The sequence below is a fragment of the Bufo gargarizans genome, chromosome 10 (genome assembly GCF_014858855.1).
Source record: "Bufo gargarizans isolate SCDJY-AF-19 chromosome 10, ASM1485885v1, whole genome shotgun sequence".
NCBI lineage: Eukaryota > Metazoa > Chordata > Amphibia > Anura > Bufonidae > Bufo > Bufo gargarizans.
In genome coordinates, this window is record NC_058089.1 from 16,773,057 (window position 1) to 16,793,255 (window position 20,199).

At 48.3% G+C, this 20,199-nt stretch overlaps 1 protein-coding gene across 3 annotated transcripts; it reads left to right on the forward strand.

Moving 5' to 3' along the window:
* The first annotated feature begins 2,286 nt into the window (after positions 1 to 2,286).
* FBXO3 (F-box protein 3) lies at positions 2,287 to 19,059 on the forward strand. Of its 3 annotated transcripts, none has more exons than XM_044269975.1 (11): positions 2,287 to 2,433; positions 5,270 to 5,359; positions 6,110 to 6,273; positions 6,637 to 6,751; positions 7,129 to 7,333; positions 8,101 to 8,146; positions 9,656 to 9,740; positions 12,047 to 12,169; positions 12,664 to 12,779; positions 13,658 to 13,852; positions 16,666 to 19,059. In XM_044269975.1, exons 1-11 carry the CDS (start codon positions 2,297 to 2,299, stop codon positions 16,680 to 16,682), a joined length of 1,293 nt encoding a protein of 430 aa, XP_044125910.1. In that variant the 5' UTR covers positions 2,287 to 2,296; the 3' UTR covers positions 16,683 to 19,059. The 3 variants fall into 3 exon arrangements, with proteins under 3 accessions (XP_044125910.1, XP_044125908.1, XP_044125909.1); XM_044269973.1 differs by having other exon boundaries at positions 13,658 to 13,848; XM_044269974.1 differs by lacking the exon at positions 2,287 to 2,433 and adding an exon at positions 4,474 to 4,582 and having other exon boundaries at positions 13,658 to 13,848.
* Positions 19,060 to 20,199: the final 1,140 nt, after the last annotated feature.

Below are 20,199 nucleotides of genomic sequence, written 5' to 3' on the forward strand. Positions count from 1 at the left end.
CGGTGCTGTCATGGTACTGCTAGGACAATTTTTTTTTTTTTGAGACTCTTCAGGAAGGCTGGATCGGTGGGTTTACACATAGGGGGTGGAACGTGGCTGCCATGTGCCACCAACCCCCCTTCCCCCCCCCCATCCTTCCAGCAGCCAAAAGCCGCAGCTGTAGTTCAGTTCACTTGATCCACTTGGTACGTGGCAGTAATCGGGCACCATAATGTGGCTGCTTTGGGGTTCTGCCATGCGTAGTGCCACCGCCGCTCAGATTGCTGAGAGAAGCCGTTAGCTGTGCTTACTCATTGTATGTTAGTGGCCCTGCCGCTGCGGGTAATTTTTTTCTACCTGTTATAATAATTGCCGGTATTTTCCTGTGCGGACTGTCTGTTACTAAGTGGAGCGCTCATTAGTACAGCCATTAACTATTACTGGGGGCACTAATAGGGGCATTTATATTACTGGGGGCACTAATGGGGGCATTAATATTACTGGGGGCACTAATGGGGACATTATTAATTCTGGGTGGCACTAATGGGGCATTACTATTACTGGGGGCACTAATGGGGGCATTAATATTACTGCGGGAACTAATGGGGACATTAATAATTCTGGGTGGCACTAATGGGGGAATTAATATTACTGGGGGCACTAATGGGGACATTATTAATTCTGGGCGGCACTAATGGGTCATTACTATTACTGGGGGCACTAATGGGGGCATTAATATTACTGGGGGCACTAATGTGGGCATTACTATTACTGGGGGAACTAATGGGGACATTATTAATTCTGGGTGGCACTAATAGGGCATTAATATTACTAGGGGCACTAATGGGATATTATTAATTCTGGGTGGCACTAATGTGGGCATTAAATGGGTTATCCAATTTCAAGAAAAAAAAAAACACATGTGCTGGGCCCGTCACCGGTAATATAGTTACCCCGCTCTCGGCGCCGCTCCTGGTCCCTGCATACGGAACGCAAAAAACGGAACTGGCGGGACTACTTGGGGCATTATTAATTCTGGGTGGCACTAATGGGTGAATTACTATTACTGGGGGCACTAAGAGAGGCATTATTATTACTGGGGGCACTAATGGGGCATTATTAATTCTGGGCAGCACTAATAGGGGCATTATTACTAGGGGGCACTAATGGGGGCATTATTACTAGGGGGAACTAATGGGGGCATTATTACTAGGGGGCACTAACGGGGGCATTATTACTAGGGGGAACTAATGGGGGCATTATTACTAGGGGGAACTAATGGGGGCATTATTACTAGGGGGCACTAATGGGGGCTTTATTACTAGGGGGCACTAACGGGGGCATTATTACTAGGGGGCACTAATGGGGGCATTAATATTTTTGTAAGCCACAGTATACGCCCTGTGTTAAGCCACGCCCACACACCACCCTCTTTGGGGTGTGGCTTAACTTGGCCGGTATTATTTGTTGGGAAAGGTGGCAACCCTGAACTGACACCAAAATGGATATGACATGATTTTTTTTACCCGTACAGCCATAACTTATACTGCTGGATATTAACCAGAGGCCTCATCTGCCCCTTCACCTTTCTATAGGGGTCACTGCTCTGTTATATACAGGGGCTGCCAAGTGCTCCTACACTGACATCTAGTGGCAGCACTGAGGAACTACAGCACCAGATCACCTGCAATACTATTATTTTATATTTTTTGGAGGGGGGGTTACTATTACTCCTTATAGAGAGTGCCTAGGAGGGGTGAGGAGTCTTATAGGACATGCGCCTCTGGGAAAAAGCTATGCAAACTAGCTCTCATTCTAGAAAAAAAAAAGAAAGCTATGCCTCTAAGACCACAGTTCCCATGCTCCTTTGCATGGAGCCGGAGGGAGGCTGCTGTTTGTGAATGGAGCATGCCGGGAGCTGTAGTTTCACTAACCACAGGTGCCATAACAGGAGACCTAGTGGCGGGGGGAGGAGTTGGGAGGATCAGGGTCAGCCCCTCCCCCTCACTATTCCGCCCATCTTTCAGCTTCAGAACCTCAGAGGGGCGTGGAAAGGGGAGGGGATTCAGCTCACATTCCAGATTAGGGGGTGTGACCTTAGTGCGTGAGGGGCATCGTCTGTCAGGGAAAGGGTGGAGTTTCACTTGACGTAAAACCTAGAAGGGGCGTGGTTACCTGAGCGCGTTCTATCTAGTACATGGAGGAGGAGGGGTTATTTCTCCTGTCTGTCAGCGTGAGAGGCGGGGCTTCGTTGCGCTTGCCATAGTGAGATTTCCGGATTGGGCGTGGCCATGGTTTGAGGGGGCGTTGTCTGTCAATGGGAAGGGGAGGAGCCGCGCCTGTTCAGCTGGTCGCCTCCAAGATGGCGGGGACCAACGAGCTGGGTCTGGCGGAGCTGCCGTCCGATCCGCTGCTCCTGATCCTGTCTTACCTGGACTTCCGGGACCTGCTCAGGTATCAGTGTGCCCCCTGTGCTGCCTGTTGTGTCCCCCCCCCCCCCCCCCCCCCGGTGCCCCTCCCCTGCACCCACCACCTCCTTTCCTGCTGTGGGTATTCAGGGTCTGTAATCACAGATGTGGCCCCATAAAGCAGGTGACATGGCGACAGCGTGTCACCCACCGTACATGGCGACAGCGTGTCACCCACCGTACATGGCGACAGCGAATGGCGGTCAGTCGTGACCTTTTGATATTTTCGAAAGGTCGCCGTGATGTCACCGGACCCGGCGATTGGATCTGACGGAGAGCGTTACATCTGGGTGGTGTGAAGAGCGGCCCCGGTCCCCTCCGGTTTATCGGGGCGCGTTTATTACGCTCCATTGTATGGCTCTGTTCACATTTGCATCCGTTTTTCCGCTTAACGGAAGCCATGACGCAGTGTTGGTGCCAGCCAGGTGTAGCCTGATGGACGCCGTTGACTTATAATTGGGCTTGTGGCGTTGTGACAGCAAGAATAGCGATGCAAAAGCGATGGAAGCCGCGACGCAGATGTGAACGCGGCCCGAGAGCGAGACGTGGGTTTCGGTGCAGTTTTATCACCGTGACAAAGACATTGTGAATTGTTTAGTCGCATCTCTTCTGACGTAGAAATCGTGCTTTCCATAACGACACAGCTGCTGCAGAACCTCTTAATACGCACCTCGGCCGCTGCAGAACCTCGTGATACTACGCACCTCGGCCGCTGCAGAACCTCGTGATACTACGCACCTCGGCCGCTGCAGAACCTCGTGATACTACGCACCTCGGCCGCTGCAGAACCTCGTGATACTACGCCCCTCGGCCGCTGCAGAACCTCGTGATACTACGCCCCTCGGCCGCTGCAGAACCTCGTAATAAGGCCTCATGCACACGACAGTATTTTTTCACGGTCCGCAAAACAGGGTTCCGTGATCCGTGTCTGTTTTTTCTTCCGTGTGTCTTCCTTGATTTTTGGAGGATCACCAGACCAGAAAAGGGAAAAAAAAATCGAAGTCAAGTTTGCCTTGAAAATGATAGGAAAAAAACGGACACGGATCACGGACGCGGATGACAATCTTGTGTGCCTCCGTGTTTTTTCACGGACCCTTGACTTGAATGGGTCTGCGAACCATTGTCCGTCAAAAAAATAGGACAGGTCCTATTTTTTGGACGGACAGGAATCACGGACGCGGATGACAAACGGTGCATTTTCCGAGTTTTCAATGGACCCATTGAAAGTCAATGGGTCCGCAGAAAATCACGGAAAACGGAACAACGGACACGGATGCACACAACGGTCGTGTGCATGAGGCCTAATACGCACCTCGGCCGCTGCAGAACCTCCTAATAATACGCACCTCGGCTGCTGCAGAACCTCGTAATACTGCGCACCTCGGCTGCTGCAGAACCTCGTAATACTGCGCACCTCGGCCGCTGCAGAACCTCGTAATACTGCGCACCTCGGCCGCTGCAGAACCTCGTAATACTGCGCACCTCGGCCGCTGCAGAACCTCGTAATACTGCGCACCTCGGCCGCTGCAGAACCTCGTAATACTGCGCACCTCGGCCGCTGCAGAAGGTGAAATGACGCATGTGAACTGTGCACCCTGTGAGATGTGTGGATGCGCCACGTCCACCGGAGCCGATGCAGGAGGCAGCCGTCCGCTCCGGCTAGTAGGAGGGTCCCCATTTATCCCTCTGGTTACGGGATTGTCTGAGATGAGATGTTTCCCAAACCAGTGACTATGCCAAGTAAATGGGGCTGAGCTGCAATACCAGGCACAGCCTATAGATGAGGGTGGCGCTGTTCTCACTGTCACCTCTGTGAGCTGCGTAATGCCGCTGCGGTCATGTTCTCTCGTCTGTGACCTGCACGTGAAGCAGGGAGATAAACATGTGACCCACGGCGTTATCACGGAGCGGCCCCTGCAGGGATCGGTATCTCATGGAGACAGATCCTGGAAGCAGTAAACAGCCCCGTCTATCGCAGCGCCCCTCCCCGTCTCTAGCCCTCCCGGTGTTTAAAACCTTGCGTGCTCTTGGAAATGCTGAGGGGGTCTGTTCACACACGGCGGAACTGCAAGTGGAAAGTCCATGAGTGCGACAGAACCTGCAGAGTCGGCGAGATTTTACAAACTCTCATTCAGGTGCCGCACGCAAAATCTGCAGCTTGTCGATTTAGGGCTCGTTCACACGACCGTATGTCTTTTTCAGTGTTTTGCGGGCTGTTTTTCCCGGATCCGTTTTTCCTTTTTCTTTTCTTTTTTTTTTTCCAGTAGTGGTTCCGTATATGGCATATACAGAAATTACATATAAAAAATTGGGCTGGGCATAAAATTTTCAAAAGATGGTTCCGCAAAAACGGAACGGACATGGAAGACATGAGTACATTCCGTATGTGTTCTGTTTTTTTTGCGGACCCATTGACTCGAATGGAGCCACGGAACGTGATTTGCGGGCAATAATAGGACATGTTCTATCTTTGAACGGAATGGAAAAACAGAAATACGGAAATGTAATGCATATGGAGTACATTCCAGTTTTTTGGCGGAGCCATTGAAATGAATGGTTCCGTATACGGAACGCAAAAAAAACATTTGTGTGAACTAGCCCTTATAATATGACTCCCTCTCCGTGCATGATGGAAAATCGGGGAAAAATCTCGCACCATCACCATTAGCAGGTGCCAGAACTAGCACTTTAAACAGAGCCTGAAGCACAGCGCCATTCAGAGTAGTGGCCGTACTGGGGTACTGCAGCTCCTTTACTTCCTACCCTCCCTGTTATTATAATGAATTTTGTTTTATTTTATTTTTTTATTTTTATTTTTTCAGCTGCAGTCTCCTCAACAGAAGATTTAACCAGCTCTGCAACCACGATCCTCTATGGAAGTGGCCATGTCGGAATTATTGGCTGGTGTCAGAGTAAGTGATTGTAATAAGGGGCCCATATACATTATCCATAATTTATAGATGATCCAAATCTGCCGCCCCGAGGCTTCCTCCATTGGCAGATCTTGGGGATTGTGCATGCTGGATCTGTTAGCGGCTTCTTCTCCTCTCCCCATAGCGGCACACTCGGAACGCACGCCTGGTGAGATGTTCGTGGTGGAGGACCAGCGTCCTGAAAATTAAAGGGGTTTTCCCAAAGATTTAAAGGGGTTTTCTGAGATTTTTATACTGATGACCTATCTTTAGGATAGGACATCAGTATCTGATCGGTGGGGGTCCGACACCCGGGACGCCTGCCAATCAGTTGTTTGAGAAGGCGCTCGCCAAGCGCAGCGCCGTACATTGTATAGTGGCTATGCTTGGTATAACGCTCAGCCCTATTCACCTCTATGGGGCTGCGCTGTTCCTAGGCTTTATGATCAATGAACGTGACGCCACTGGCCTATGGAAAGCTGCAGTGCTGCAGCGAGCGCCGTTGCCTTCTCAAACAGCTGATCAGCAGGGGTCCCTGGTGTCGGACCCTCACCAATCAGATAGTGATGACCTATCCTGAACCGAGGAACCATCAAGTGTGGAGCGTCTGCGATGGTTTGGTACAGTGAGGATTCCTCCTTGCTGCTATTTTAGACCCTCAGCTTTGTCAAAATGTTAATGGGGTTGGAAACTGCCACACGCGGTCCAGTTGAATGTGTCTGAACAACCACATCCAATTTCTGCTTCCAGAGACAAGAAGGCCCAGAAGAACCGCAGCTGGAAAGCGACATTTACGGACTATTACGTGGATCTGGGAAGGTATATCCATCACTATGCCAAGCTGAAGGCGGCCTGGGATGCCCTGAAGGCTTATCTGGGTGAACACTGCCCCAGAATGATCACCTCTCTTAAAGGTAATGAGTTTCTGGCATTAGTAATGTGTTAAATTATCTTACTTTATAGTCACATCCAGAGCTGCATTCAGACTTCTGCTGTAATCAATCTGCACAGTCTGTGCAGCGGAAGTCAATGACTGTTGTATAGCGCCTGGTGTCCACCCTCCGTCCTCACTGCACCACAGCGGCGAATGCTTCTTCCAGACTGATCAGCAAAGTTTTAGTAGGCTATAACTGGCAGAATGCTGAACGCAGCTCTGGATGTGAATAGTGGCTGTAACCCAAGATGATCAGGTAGCAGATGGAGACCTCCCTGCTATTATTCAGAGGGGAGGAACCATCCCTTTAAGCTGGCCTCTGATGTTCTTGTGGTTTACGCAGCCGGCGTGCAGGAGGAAGATCTTAACGCCATAGAAGAAAGAATCGGCGCCAAGCTGCCTGACGATTATCGTTGTTCCTTGCGTATTCACAATGGACAGAAGCTTGTGCTACCTGGGTAAGACCTGACACTTAATGGCACCCGCTGGTGTCATTTAGGCCTCATGCGCACTACATGAATGGGTCCGCATTTTTTTGCGGATCGGATACGGACTCATTCATTTCAATGGGGCCGCAAAAGATACAGACAGCACGCCATGTGTTGTCCACATCTGTATGTCCGTTCCATCTGCCAGCAAAAAAGATAGAACATTTCCTATTCTTGTTCGTTTTGCAGACAAGGATAGGAAATTTCTACAGTTTTGGTGAAAAAAAAAAAAGATAAATGGCAGCATGCACACAGCCGGGATCCATGTTTTGCGATTTTGCGGACCGCAAATCAGTTGTGTGAGCAGTCGTAAGTCTCCTACCCCATCCATTGTCTTTGCTCCTTAGGCTGATGGGCAGCATGGCGTTATCCAACCACTACCGGTCTGAGAACCTGCTGGACGTAGACACAGCAGCCGGCGGCTTCCAGCGCAGGATTGGGCTCAATCGGTGCCTTCCAGTCACCTTCTGCATCCACACTGGTCTCAGTCAGTACTTGGCTCTGGCTGACGTTGAAGGGAGGTGTCGCAATGAGATATTCTATCAGTGTCCGGTAAGGGTTGGTCATGTCTCCTCGTACAGCAAGGATGGTGAAGAGACTACAAGTTCCAGCATGCTATGAGCGTTGCAGCTCCTATGGCATGCTGAGTCTTGTAGTTTCACAACAGCCACAGGTTGCAGTTCACTGATGCCAGAGACCTTAGACCACTCAGCCTGGCAGGACCCGCATTGGTGATCATACTTACCTGATCCCACACTAGGTCCTGATTCTTTCACTCCGCGGCCTCTGCTGCATGTCTTGGGTCACTCCATATAAACTTCCTGTTTGATGCCGCTGCAGCCAATCACTGGCCGCTGTCCCCCTTGTGTCATGTCAAATGGACACGTGACACAAGAGGAGCAGCTCGCCGCGGCATCAAACTGGAGGTTTACGTGGAGGGACCCGAAATGAGCAGCAGAGGCCGGAGAGTGAACGAGCCATGGCCGGGAATGATCACCACTGTGGGTCCCAAGAGAGGTCTGGAAATTAGTGCACAACCCCTTAAGCAGGGGCGGATTGGCCATAGACCCTACAGGGAAATTTCCTGGTGGGCCGATGCCCCAGGGGGCGACCTAAGTCCACTTAACGGTAACGATGTGTGAATTAGGTTCTCTTAAACTAGTGTGGCCCTCGCCTCCTAAGCCCCTTCCTATATGATCCTTCCCAGGTGAACAGCGCTCAGGGGATATATTTCGGAGAAGTGATATTTATTGGGACGTGTGTTAGGAAAGTCGTCAGATGCTTCTCCTAGATAACGAGGTCTTTCGTTTGTGTTTTAGGACCAGACAACACATAACCCTGCTGCACTGGACATGTTTATTACAGGTAGGACCCGTGAGTGGAGGACCGGCTATACACGTTAGATAGCTGTCGGCTGTATACGTGGCCAAGCATGCATGTGACGGGAGGGCGGGGAGAAAGCTGGTGCCAGGCTCCTTATCTTCCTGACACCAGAAGGATTGGGCAATTGAGATCTAGCCACCAGATCCTCATCTCCCAAGACATCTGCAGCCGTCAGGATTGGGAGGCCCCTGTACACATTAGACAGTCTGCTGGTCCCACCGAAATGAGTGGGTTCGGACAACTTTTGTCTAAGGCTACTTTTACACTGGCGTTTTGGTATCCGTTTGTGAGATCCGTTCAGGGCTCTCACAAGCGGTCCAAAATGGATCAGTTTTGCCCTAATGGAAAAGGATCCGCTCGGAATCCCTCAGTTTGCCTCCGTTCCGTCTAGTCTCCATTCTGCTTTGGAGGCGGACAACAAAACACTGCTTGCAGCATTTTGGTGTCTGTCTGATGAAACTGAGCCAAATGGATTCGTTCTGACACAGAATGTAAGTCAATGGGGACGGATCCGTTTTCTATGACACAATCTGGCACAATAGAAAACGGATCCGTCCCTTATTGACTTTCAGTGGTATTCAAGACTGATCCGTCTTGGCTATGTTAAAGATAATACAAATGGATCCGTTTTGAACGGATGCAGACGGTTGTATAATCTGAACGGATCCGCACCAAACGCGAGTGTGAAAGTAGCCTAATGTGTGTGGCCAGCTTTAGGTTGTTCAGCCTTGACCCTCCCATTACCTTTATAGCTTTGGCTCTGCGTAACTTCATGTTGTGATATCTGTAGGGGGCTCTGGGATGGGACTGGTAAAAATTCAGCCCATTAGAGACTCAAGGCCGTTTACACGGACCGAGAATTCTAAAGTTAATCGGTAATGAGCGTTCATAGGAGTGCTAGTTCGCGATTATCTGGCATTGTAGATGTATTACTGATTTCCCGATGAATGAGAAAAACGCTCGTTCATCTGTAAATCCGATCGATTGTGCGTACACAAAAATCGTTGTTTGCCGGCGGCAGATTGCGCTGTGTAATCACGCTCTGCTGCGAGCAAACAACGGGTCCTTATGGGGAAGAGCGATGGCATTAGTGATCGCCCCTCCCCATACTCTGCATGTAAATGCAGCGATCTCCTCCACCAGCGAGCAGCAGATTGTCCGTAAAGAAGCGTTTCTTCCCGACAATCTGCTGCTCCGTTGTCCCATGTAAAGGGACCTTTATTTCCATATATACGTTGAGTCCCTATAGACATTAGAATATTGGAAGATCCCTCTGAAATCTGTGACGACCCGACCATACACATGAGATGAACTTAAAGAAGTCTTATGGTTATGAGCACTTTCTCTGATATTGGGGAAGAGGGATCAGCCATATTGGATTTTAACATGCCCAATCGTTTGTACCCACAGAAGATAAGCAGCTGCCTGAGAAGGTCATAAATCTCTAGTGCCGACCCTCACATTTACTTTCTTGTGTTTCCTCTGTCTCAGGTACCTCTTTCTCCCAGTGGTTTACGTCGTATGTGCAGCATGTTGTCTCAGGTGACTATCCCATCATCAGGGACCAGATTTTCAGGTAGCGTGGACTGAACACATCACTACTGTAGAGGTGTAAGTGTGTGCAGGTGTTTGCATGCCTGTGTGTGTTTTAACTAGTGTTTTTCCTCTGCTTGCTGTCAGCCAATGGATGTGTTCTTGTGTACATCCAGAGGCTGAAAATCCTGATCATTTCCTGCAGGTGCCTAGAGCAGTGTTTCCCAACCAGTGTGCCTCCAGCTGTTGCAAAACTACAACTCCCAGCATGCCTGGACAGCCTTTGGCTGTGCAGGCATGCTGGGAGTTGTACTTTTGCACCAGCTGGAGGCACACTGGTTGGGAAACACTGGCCTAGAGTACTGTTAGCGTCCATGCCAATGTCGCCTGGCTACTTCCAGATGCGTCTTTGAGTTGCATGGCTTGTGCAGGTGAAGAACCTGATTTTAATGCATGTTTCCTATACGAGCTGTATGGCCAAACCGGAGCAGTTTGCTGTGGTTCTTGCCTGTGCGGCTGCTGCGTGGACTGGCAGCAAATGAGCTGTGCATCGGTGGCAGTTAGACATAATCAAGACAGGATTTCAGCCTCTAGATGTGCAAAAAAAAAAAGGTTTCCATTCATTGACAACAAGCAAAGGATTGTGAAAATGATGAAGAACTGAAATGCCAAATATATTGCGAAGTTTTACCACTTATAGTTGCGGCCAGCTCTCCATTTAGGGCTTATGCACACGACCGTGCTCTGTCCGGGAAACACGGCTAGGACTGACGGCAACTCTTCTGACCCGAACTAACTGCATCACAAATCACTATGATGCAGGCAGTTTGGGTCAGGGGGGCCGCCGTCGGTCTGTAAGATGTGGCCGGCACATGGTCCGTGTTCCCTGGACCGAGAGTATGGTTATTTGCATTGGCCCGATTCACACAACTGTATCCCTTTTGCGATCAGCAAATTGCGGATCCACAAAATACAAATTTTGCGGACAGGTATGAGACATTTTCTATTTTCAGAACGGACATAAGGATGCAGAAAGCACTCGGATCATCTGTGTTCTTTCAGCATCCATATGTCCGTTGCACAAAAAGATAGAATATGTCCGCAAAATGCAGGCCATTGAATCATTGAAAACAATGGGACTGCAAATAAAAGGAGGACGGCACACGGGCCACATCTGTATTTTGTGACTTGACTGCAAAACGGATACGGTCGTGTGCATGGGGCCTAAGCCTTTACTCTCAGCTTGGACACAGCAGCCACCTCACTTGGCAGTTTAGAGGTCAATAGACCCTGTTCTGACATGCATGTCTCAAAGCTACCTCCAGGGCTTATGTGGGGAGAGAACCCTTTATACTCTGGTTCATCTAAAAAAAATTGCAGTTTTTTCTTTAATACGGGGATCATCAACCTTCGGCACTACAGCTGTTGTGAAACTACAGTTCCCAGCACGCTCCATTCATTTCTATGAGAGTTCTTAGAAGAGCAGAGCAAGTGTGCATGCTGGGAGTTGTAGTTTCACAACAGCTGGAGTTTGCCTACCCCTGCTCTAATGGCAGATGTCCGATCCTTGACCCCTGTGAGGATGGAAACCTCAAAGATTATAAAGGGATTATCTGGATTTTTCAAATTGATGACCTGCCCTTAGGATATAGGCCATCAATACTTCATTATTGGGGGTCTGGCTCTCGCCACTCGCAGTGATCCGCTGTTGGATGGCACCATAGCGCTCATAGGAGCTCCACGTCCTCTCCATGGTCTACAACACTCTGCACAGCGCCATATGTTTAGTAGTGGCTGACCCTGGCATTGCAGCATTGTCCAAGCACCGTCACGACTAAGGCTACTTTCACACTCCGTCATGGGTCTGCACAGACGGATCCGTTCAGATAATACAACCGTCTGCATCCGTTCAGAACGGAGCCGTTTGTATTATCTTTAACATAGCCAAGACGGATCCCTCTTGAACACCATTAAAAGTCAATGGAGGACAGATCCGTTTTCTATTGTGCCATTGAAAACTGATCCGCTCTGACACACAATGTAAGTCAGTGGGGACGGATCCATTTGGCTCAGTTTCGTCAGACAGACACCAAAACGCTGCAAGCGGCGTTTTGGTGTCCGCCTCCAAAGCGGAATGGAGACAAAACAGAGGCAAACTGATGCATTCTGAGCGGATCCTTTTCCATTCAGAATGCATTAGGGCAAAACTGATCCGTTTTGGAACCACTTGTGAGAGCCCTGAACGGATCTCACAAACGGAATGCCTATGTATGTATGTGATGTAGTAATAGTCATATCTTCTGGACATCTATGTCTTAGGTCTTATCTAATAGCTCTTCTCTGTACCAGGTATGAGCATGACAAGGACTGTGTGGCCATTACTGATGAGGTCACCACATCAGTCTCCACTTCCTTTCTGCCCGAGTTGAGCTCCATCCACCCTCCACATTACTTCTTCACCTACAGAATCAGGTGAGTACTCCACAGCCCAATCTCAACGTATACGGCCATAGGCCTGGTATATGGCGTAAAATGCTTTTATCAAAATTAAGAAATATGAGATTCTGTCTTGTGTGACTGAGTCTTGTCCCCCCCCCCCCAAATCTATAATCGGAGAAGCAAAGGTTCAGACATGTTGGATATTAACCTGTTTGAACCTCTGTATCTTTCGTCTGTCAAGCATATATGGCACCAATTATCAGCCATGCCCACGTAATGCAAAATGAGCATATGTGGAGCGCTGTCCATGGCCAGCTGCTTTGGACAGAATGCTGCACAGCGATCCATTTTCGGTGGTCTTCCTTCATGGAAAACAGACATACAGTGGTGATCCTAACATTAGAGGCTGATGGCCATACAGGTAGAGTGGATGCCGTGTTTTTAGAGGATCTGTACCCAGTTGGTTGTAAGGAGTCTCAGAAGCTGGCACATTTGGGGTTCATTAGTTTTTTGCTCCTATTTCCTAGGATGGAGATGGCCAAAAACGCTTTGCCAGAAAAAGCATGCCAGCTCGATAGCCGCTACTGGAAAATCACAAATGCAAAGGGAAACGTGGAGGAGGTACAAGGCCCGGGAGTGGTGGGTAAGTCACGAGAATGCACATATCGTATCAGGCGTTCATTTCCTAACGGGAGCCCCAGTTATTAGTTCTAGATCTCCGAGCCGTGTTGTTTTCTCTTTTTGAGAACCACTGAAGTCAAGGTAAAGCATGTATAATGCTAAGTAGAGCTGTGGGCCCCTTGTTCAGATCCGTGGATGCCCCGGCATTCAGGATCCCTACAGATATGCACAGACCCTGGGATGTATAAATAAGGTGTAGTCCACATTGCATCTTCTTTATCCCAATCGGTCAGTGGTTGGCCCAGGAGAACTTGCTCCAGAAGTAATATGGACAGCCGGCTTCTGCGGTGGGGGTGAGAATTGTCTGTGTAGCACCGCTCATCTCTTTATAATCGTTTGCCAGGTATGTCAGTGGAAGGCATGTCAACACTCCTGGAAGATCCCTTTAAATGGGTTTGTCCTTTCTGGACATTTGTGGCATTTCGATAGATCGCAAATGTCCGATGGGAGTGTCCAGAGGTGGCTTCTGTCTCACGAACAGGACCCTGCTGTGAATGGAGAGAATGCTGAACATATGCAGCATCCTCTCCATTCACTGCTATGGGGCTTCCAGAAATAGCTGACTATAAGTCCTATAACAGTGAATGGAGAGGAAGAGGCACATGTGGCCACCCTTTCATTTGTCTCTATGGCTCTTCTGATAATAGCCGAGCAAGGTCCCATAAAGGAGAAAGCCGTGCATGCTCTTTTCACAGCGGGCCCCTGTTCTTGATCTAGGAGCAGGTTCCACAGGTGGGACCCGCACCTATCGATGGGTCATAAATGTCCAGATGGGACAACCCCTTTTAAGCTCTGCTTCATCGGTGCAGTCCACTTCATGTCTTCCTTTTATTCTTTTAGGAGATTACCCCCAGCTGAGGGCGGGTAGAGTGTACGAATACACCAGCTGCACTACATTCTCCACAACTTCGGGATACATGGAGGGGAGTTATACATTCCACCGGCTTGACAACAAGAACGAGGTCTTCAATGTCACCATCCCTCGCTTTCACATGAAATGCCCCACGTTTCGAGTGTCTGACGTTGCTACAGTAGGTAACATTGTGGCTCCTGCTCATCTGCCAGTAGTGGACACCAGGCTTGTGTTCCTAACATTTCTCTGACAGATGACGTTTAGAGGTTTCTCAGTGTTTGGGTAATGAGACTGGAGTCAAAAAGTCCTCTTTTGAAGGGATCCTGTTGTACATTTGAGCAGCAAGGAGTCCAGTGATCTGCCAACTCCCACTGATTGATGGGTGTCTACCTAAGTACTGTCATAAGGAGAAACCTGTCAGTCGGAGGAGACCACTTATCGTTGGGCTTTTTCCTGGCTGCACAATTTATGGTCACCAGTGGTCAGGCTCTTCCCCGCTCCAAACTGCAGAGAACAAAACGATTGTGACCAGCGTCTTCTCTTTTGCAAGTTTGTTCCAGTCTATACATAAGACAAGGCAACGTTTCGGCTTATACCAAGCCTTTCTCAAGCTTGGTATAAGCTGAAGCATTGCCTTGTCTTATGTGTAGACTGGAACAAACTTGCAAAAGAGAAGACGCTGGTCACAATCGTTTTGTTCTATCCTCCTGAATAAGTCATCTGTATCTGATCGGTGGGTGTCCGACTCCTGGGATCCCTGCCGCTCAGCTGCACTCCTGTGAGCACAGCTGCCTTCTCGCAGCTAACCAAGCACAGAGCGGTACATCGTATAGCGGCGGAGCTTGGTATCACGCTCAGCCCCCTTTACCTTAATAGGGCTGAGCTGCTCCTAGGCCATGTGACCGATAAAAGTGTCGTCACTGGCGTAAGAAAAGCTGTGGTGCTCTCAAACAGCTGATCGGTGGGGGTCCCGGGTGTCAGGCCCCCACTGATCAGATACTGATGACCTATCCAAAGGATAGGTCATCAGTATCAAAATCTCAACAAACCCCTTTTAAAGGGGTTTTTCAGTCCCTTTATATTGATAGTCTATCCTCAGTATAGGCCATCAACATCTGATCGATGGGAGTCCAGCCCACACACCTCTGCCGATCAGGTGGTCTGCAGTAGCTCCAGAGCTGGACCTTTGTGTGTAGTGGACTCAGTATACCCCTAATTGGGCCAGAGCAGAGGACCTCAAGAATAAGTGGCTCCTACTCTGGTGGACCTGGCCCCCATGGTCATTCCTTTGAATAGCCTGTATATCAGGGATCGGCAAACTTTGGCACCTCAGCTGTGGTGAAACTACGACTCCCAAAAAGCACACTTGCTTAGCTGTTTTCAGAACTCCCATAGAAGTGAATGGAGCATGCTGGAAGTTGTAGTTTCACCACATCTGGAGTGCCGAAGGTTGCTGACCGCTGCTCTATATAATTTAATACTGCATTTTCCACTGCTGCAGAGATGTCTAGCGGCAACTTCCTCTCCAACAACAGTTGTTCATTGGGGGTTTCACAAGATGGACGTGGCGGAATCGGGCAGGGGCAGACTGGGCATAATTCTAACTGCACATGCGCAGCGGCGCATGTGCAGTTAGAATTACGCCATGAACGAGCTTTCTCTAAAGCTCCTCCATGTCGCGTGCAGCCATGGACGAACTGGCTGCACGCAGAGCGGGGCTCAGGTGGCAGGGCTCATTATAAAAAACAATAGCATTCGGATTTTTGAAAACAAAGTATATTAGGAAACTCTTTTTCACCCCCTACCTCCCACTATATAGTGGAAAGTACTTATATAGTGGCCAACCCCTTTAATTTCAAGAAGCCAGTCATAAACATGAAGACCACTTTAGCCAGGCATTTATCATGTAGGTAGTTAAAACAATTGATTCTGGCTTGATTAATTTTTCCATCACATTATACACTGCTCGTTTTTATGGTTACGACCACCCTCTAATCTAGCATTGGTGGTCGTGCTTGCACATTATAAAAAAATGAAATGCCAACCTCTCTGTGGGAGTGAGCATAGGCCGATGTTCTTTCCTATAGTGTGCAAGCACGACCACCGCTGCTGCATTGCAGGGTGGTCGTAACCATGGAAACGAGTAGTGATGGAGAAAGGAATAAAGCCAGCAGAGGAGGAAATATGGAGAATCACAATACATTAGTAAGTGCCTTGTATTAACTTTCTCTACATCATAAATGCTGAAGTGAGACATCCCCTTTAATGGTATGACCATTTGGGACAAAAGTTCTACTGCAGAATTTGTCACTTTTCTGCGGCAAAATCCACACGTGTTAGGCTACATGCACACGAACGTTGTTTGTTTCCGTGTCCGTTCCGTTTTTTGGTTGTTGTTTTTTTTTTTTTTTTGCGGATAGGATGCGGACCTATTCATTTCAATGGGTCCGCAAAAAATGCGGACAGCACTCCATCAGTATATCCGTTCCGTAGCAAAAAAAATGCAACGTGTCCTATTCTTGTCCGTTTTAGGCATTGTTACAATGGATCCACAAAAAAAAACTGTTGTGTGCATGTAGCCTTACATGCGGATTTTGCAGCAGATTTCAGCCCAGCCATTTTAAATAATGAAATCCACACTGGAGAGCCGCAGCATAAATTGACATGGTGCGGATTTAAACCCCTCACCACAGGTCAATTTTCGCTGCAAATTTTTATATATTTTTTGAGCGTGAGGATAAGATTTCCTACAATCTCACTTTTCTGCTGGTACTGTACAACACATGCAAATCCGCAGTGATATAGCATCATACCTATCCTGTGTGGCCGTATCCAAAAGTAGACGGAAACCGACTTCCTGCCTCACCTGTGGCTCAGGCTGCTGCCCTTTCTTCCCCCTTATTACCCACTTGTGATGCCCCCCCCATTACGGACAGGCCCTGTAAGAATGGGGGGCAGCACCTGACGGCTTGTTTCTGCATTGTCTATCGTACAGGAAGAGAGCTGCAATGATTGCTTTCTACACGACGACGACTCCACAGACACGGATGAATATGAAGAGAGGAGGAGAGTGCTGGACATGCCGAATCCTCCTGTCCATTGCCCACGCTTCACCTGAGTGCCCACCGCCTGCATCTGCAGAAGACCAGCGGGGTCGTCCTGCCAGGATCCTTTTTTATTTGCATTCTTCTGCTCTTGGCGCTGGCCCGGGCTTCTTGCCTGCCGCCAGCTGCCTGTATCCGCGCTGCGACATCCTGTTTGTGTATCTGTCACTTGCCGCCACGAAGGGAGAGGTTGCCGCCTGTTGCAAGCCGTCAGCGCTCCCATTGGCTTGTCCTGAGCTGTTAGTCATGGCTTCACAGCGGTCCTTATTTTTATAATTTACATAGAAATCTTACGACGACCGCAGCGTTGGTGCAATCTTCAGCGGAAAGAGACTGAGTATCTGGGCATTTTTCATTTTTTTTTTTTTAAGAATTTTCATTATTCAGGGGAGTTTATCTTGCGTGCAGGACGCTGGGTCTGAGACTTTGATAAGACCTATGTATCGGCATGGCCATTTGGGTTTGTGGAGGCAGCCATTTTGTGGACTAGGCCATAATTCTTAAAGGGGATGTCCAACAAGGCCACTGTCTGATATTGGGAGACCATGTAAGGCAGTAATTACACCTGCGTCTGAGGCTCTGTCGCTGATTCTGTCACATTTGACTGAACAAAATAGCCTTTCATGCAGCGCCAACAGTTAAAAAGTGAAAATTGTGATGCGCCCCAAAACGACCACTTCTGGGTGTGGTTTCTATAGGCCCCCCCCCCCTTCCTTTTTACCCTTAACATGAAATTATAGTGACAAAATCAGGACTGTTCACAAATGCGCACTATTTTTCCTGTCAAAATGGTAGACACCTTAGCAGAACCTGATCTAACCCCATGACATGTCAATGGGGTCCATCAGGCAATGCTGGCGTCCATTATGTGACGCATATCTCAGATTTTGAGACTGTCTTCATAGCAACCAATCACAGCACAGCTTGCATCTCTGTCAGTGCTGTTGAAAAATGAAAGCTGCGCTGTGATTTGTTGCTGTGGGCAACAAGGACCGTAACTGAGGCAGACATATGTAAACTGACTAAAGGGAAAAAAATCTGCTTGTTGCCCACAGCAACCAATCAGAGCACAGATTACAGTTGTTGAGAGCCCTAGAAGAAATGAAAGCTGTGCTGTGATTGGTTGCTGGGGGCAGCAAGGACAGGGGCAGATATATGAAAACAGTCTAAAGGGAAACCTGTTTGTTGCCAATAGCAACAGCGCAGCTTTCAATTTTCAAGAGCTCTAGAAGAAATGAAGGCTGCACTGTGATTGGTTGCCATGGGAAATCTCCCCCAATTTAATTGTCTTCTATCTTCTGTTATCCCTAATTTCAGGAAAGCTGGGTGACCACTAATTTATAGTGACGGGATTAAAAAAAGGAGACTGTAAATGTTCCCTTTTTCTCCTTTTAGACCCCAATTTTTGGGTTTTGACACACGCCCATTGCGCACTGTGTAAGGCTGTGTCCGCAACACATCACGTGACCAGAGATTGCCGTTGATCTGAATGGTTTTGAGACCGTGACCCCAGAATCGCCAAATAATCCAGAAGTTCTGGGGTCACAGTCGCGGCAACTTGAAAATCGGATAGTCGTGGTCGCTGATCACAGCCAAGACCAGGCCTTGCAGTCTTCACCCAGCTTTCCTGGACTCCTGAATGGCAAGAATACCCACCTGGGGAGGGATGGGATACATCACTGCTGGGGGAGAACCATTATTGCTGCCGTAGAGCTTTCGCCAAATCTCAAGCAGCAAATACACTTAAAGGGGTTGTCCTTGATTAGAAGAACATGATTGCTTTCTTTCAAGAACAGCGCCACACCTGCCCACAGGCTGTGTGCGGTATGGCTGCTCAGCCCCTTTCACATCTGTGGCTAAACTGCAATACCACTGTTGGCCTGTAGACTAGTGAGGCGCTATATATATATATATATATATATATATATATATATATATATATATATATATATATAATGTGACCATAGATCTTCTGCAAAAGCCACTCTGTGTGAACGGAATCAGCGTCACTCTCAGGAATGAATGGTCCAGCCCTCAAAATGGCCGCTCTGCTGTTGGTAGGACATGGCAGTGCATCGCTGCAGTGTCCCCCCCTAATATATGTATTTAGCTATGGAATCTGTGTCTTGTAGCAGCACCGGTCGGCTCATGCAGTTTTCATTCGGGTTAGACCCGCTCGCTTTGTTTCCCCGTCTTTACATAATTTATATGGTATAATTTTATGATGCGTATGATATAATAATTTTGGTAAAAGGAAATAAACAGCGAATTGGGGTTAAAAACGCTGTGTCCGTCTGTAGTATCCTATTTTATAGTGTCAGCCATAGTATTAAATACTGATTCTGGATAGGTCATCGGGATGGGTGGGGGTCCGACACCTGGCACCACCGCTGATCAGTTGTTTGAAGAGGTTGAGGCGGCCGGCCTGCAGCTTACCAAGCACAGCGCCCTCCATTGAATAGTGGCTGTGCTTGGTATTGCAGCTCAAGCCCATTCACTTGAATGCGACTGAGCTGCCCCTAGGCCATGTGACATCACTCTCCTGAATCCGAAAATGACCTCCATTTTGTCATAGGACATCACATTTCCTGACAATTTAGGTAACTATGTTAAATAAGGCAATACCTCAAAATAAATGGAAATAGACTTATTATTAAAGTTTTATTACAAATTTTTTAATGAAAATCCTTTTTTGAACTGAAATGAGCTCACCCACACACACTAAACTCGATTCTTCTTCCCTGTGAGGCTCATTTACGCTTGTGAGTAGCATCTGGAATGTCCCTCTGAAGCATCCAACAGTAGTCTGCCATCATCGTAATGCGCCATTTTCCCTGGTATCTCCTTTCCATCGTTTTAATGTCTTGGTGGAATTGTTCACCTTGTTCCTCACTCAGCAAAGTAGTCAAGGTGGGACAACTTGTTACCTCCCCTCTGTACCCTTACTGCAGGCTGCTAGCAATACATTCATAACTTCTAGTAGTAATAATAAAGGAACGGCACAACATAGAGCCGTAAGAATAGATGCTCCAGATTTGTTATTAGGGTACTGTCACACTAGCGTTACTCTTTTCCGGCATAGAGTTCCGTCCTAGGGGCTCAATACTGGAAAAGAACTGATCAGTTTTATCCCCATGCATTCTGAATGGAGAGCAATCCAATTGGGATGCATCAGTTCAGTCTTTTTGCCTTTTCAGGATGGAGATAATACCGCAGCATGCTGCGGTTTTATCTCCATCCAGAACACTTGCTGGATCCGGCATTTTTTCCCATTGACATGCCTTAATGCCGGTTCCGGCAAAACAGATCTGGCATTGCGGACTGCGCATGCTCAGAGCGAAAAATAAATAAATGCTAGATCAGTTTTTCCGGAGAGAAGGATCCGGCAGTTCAATGCATTTGTCAAACGGATCAGGATCCTGATC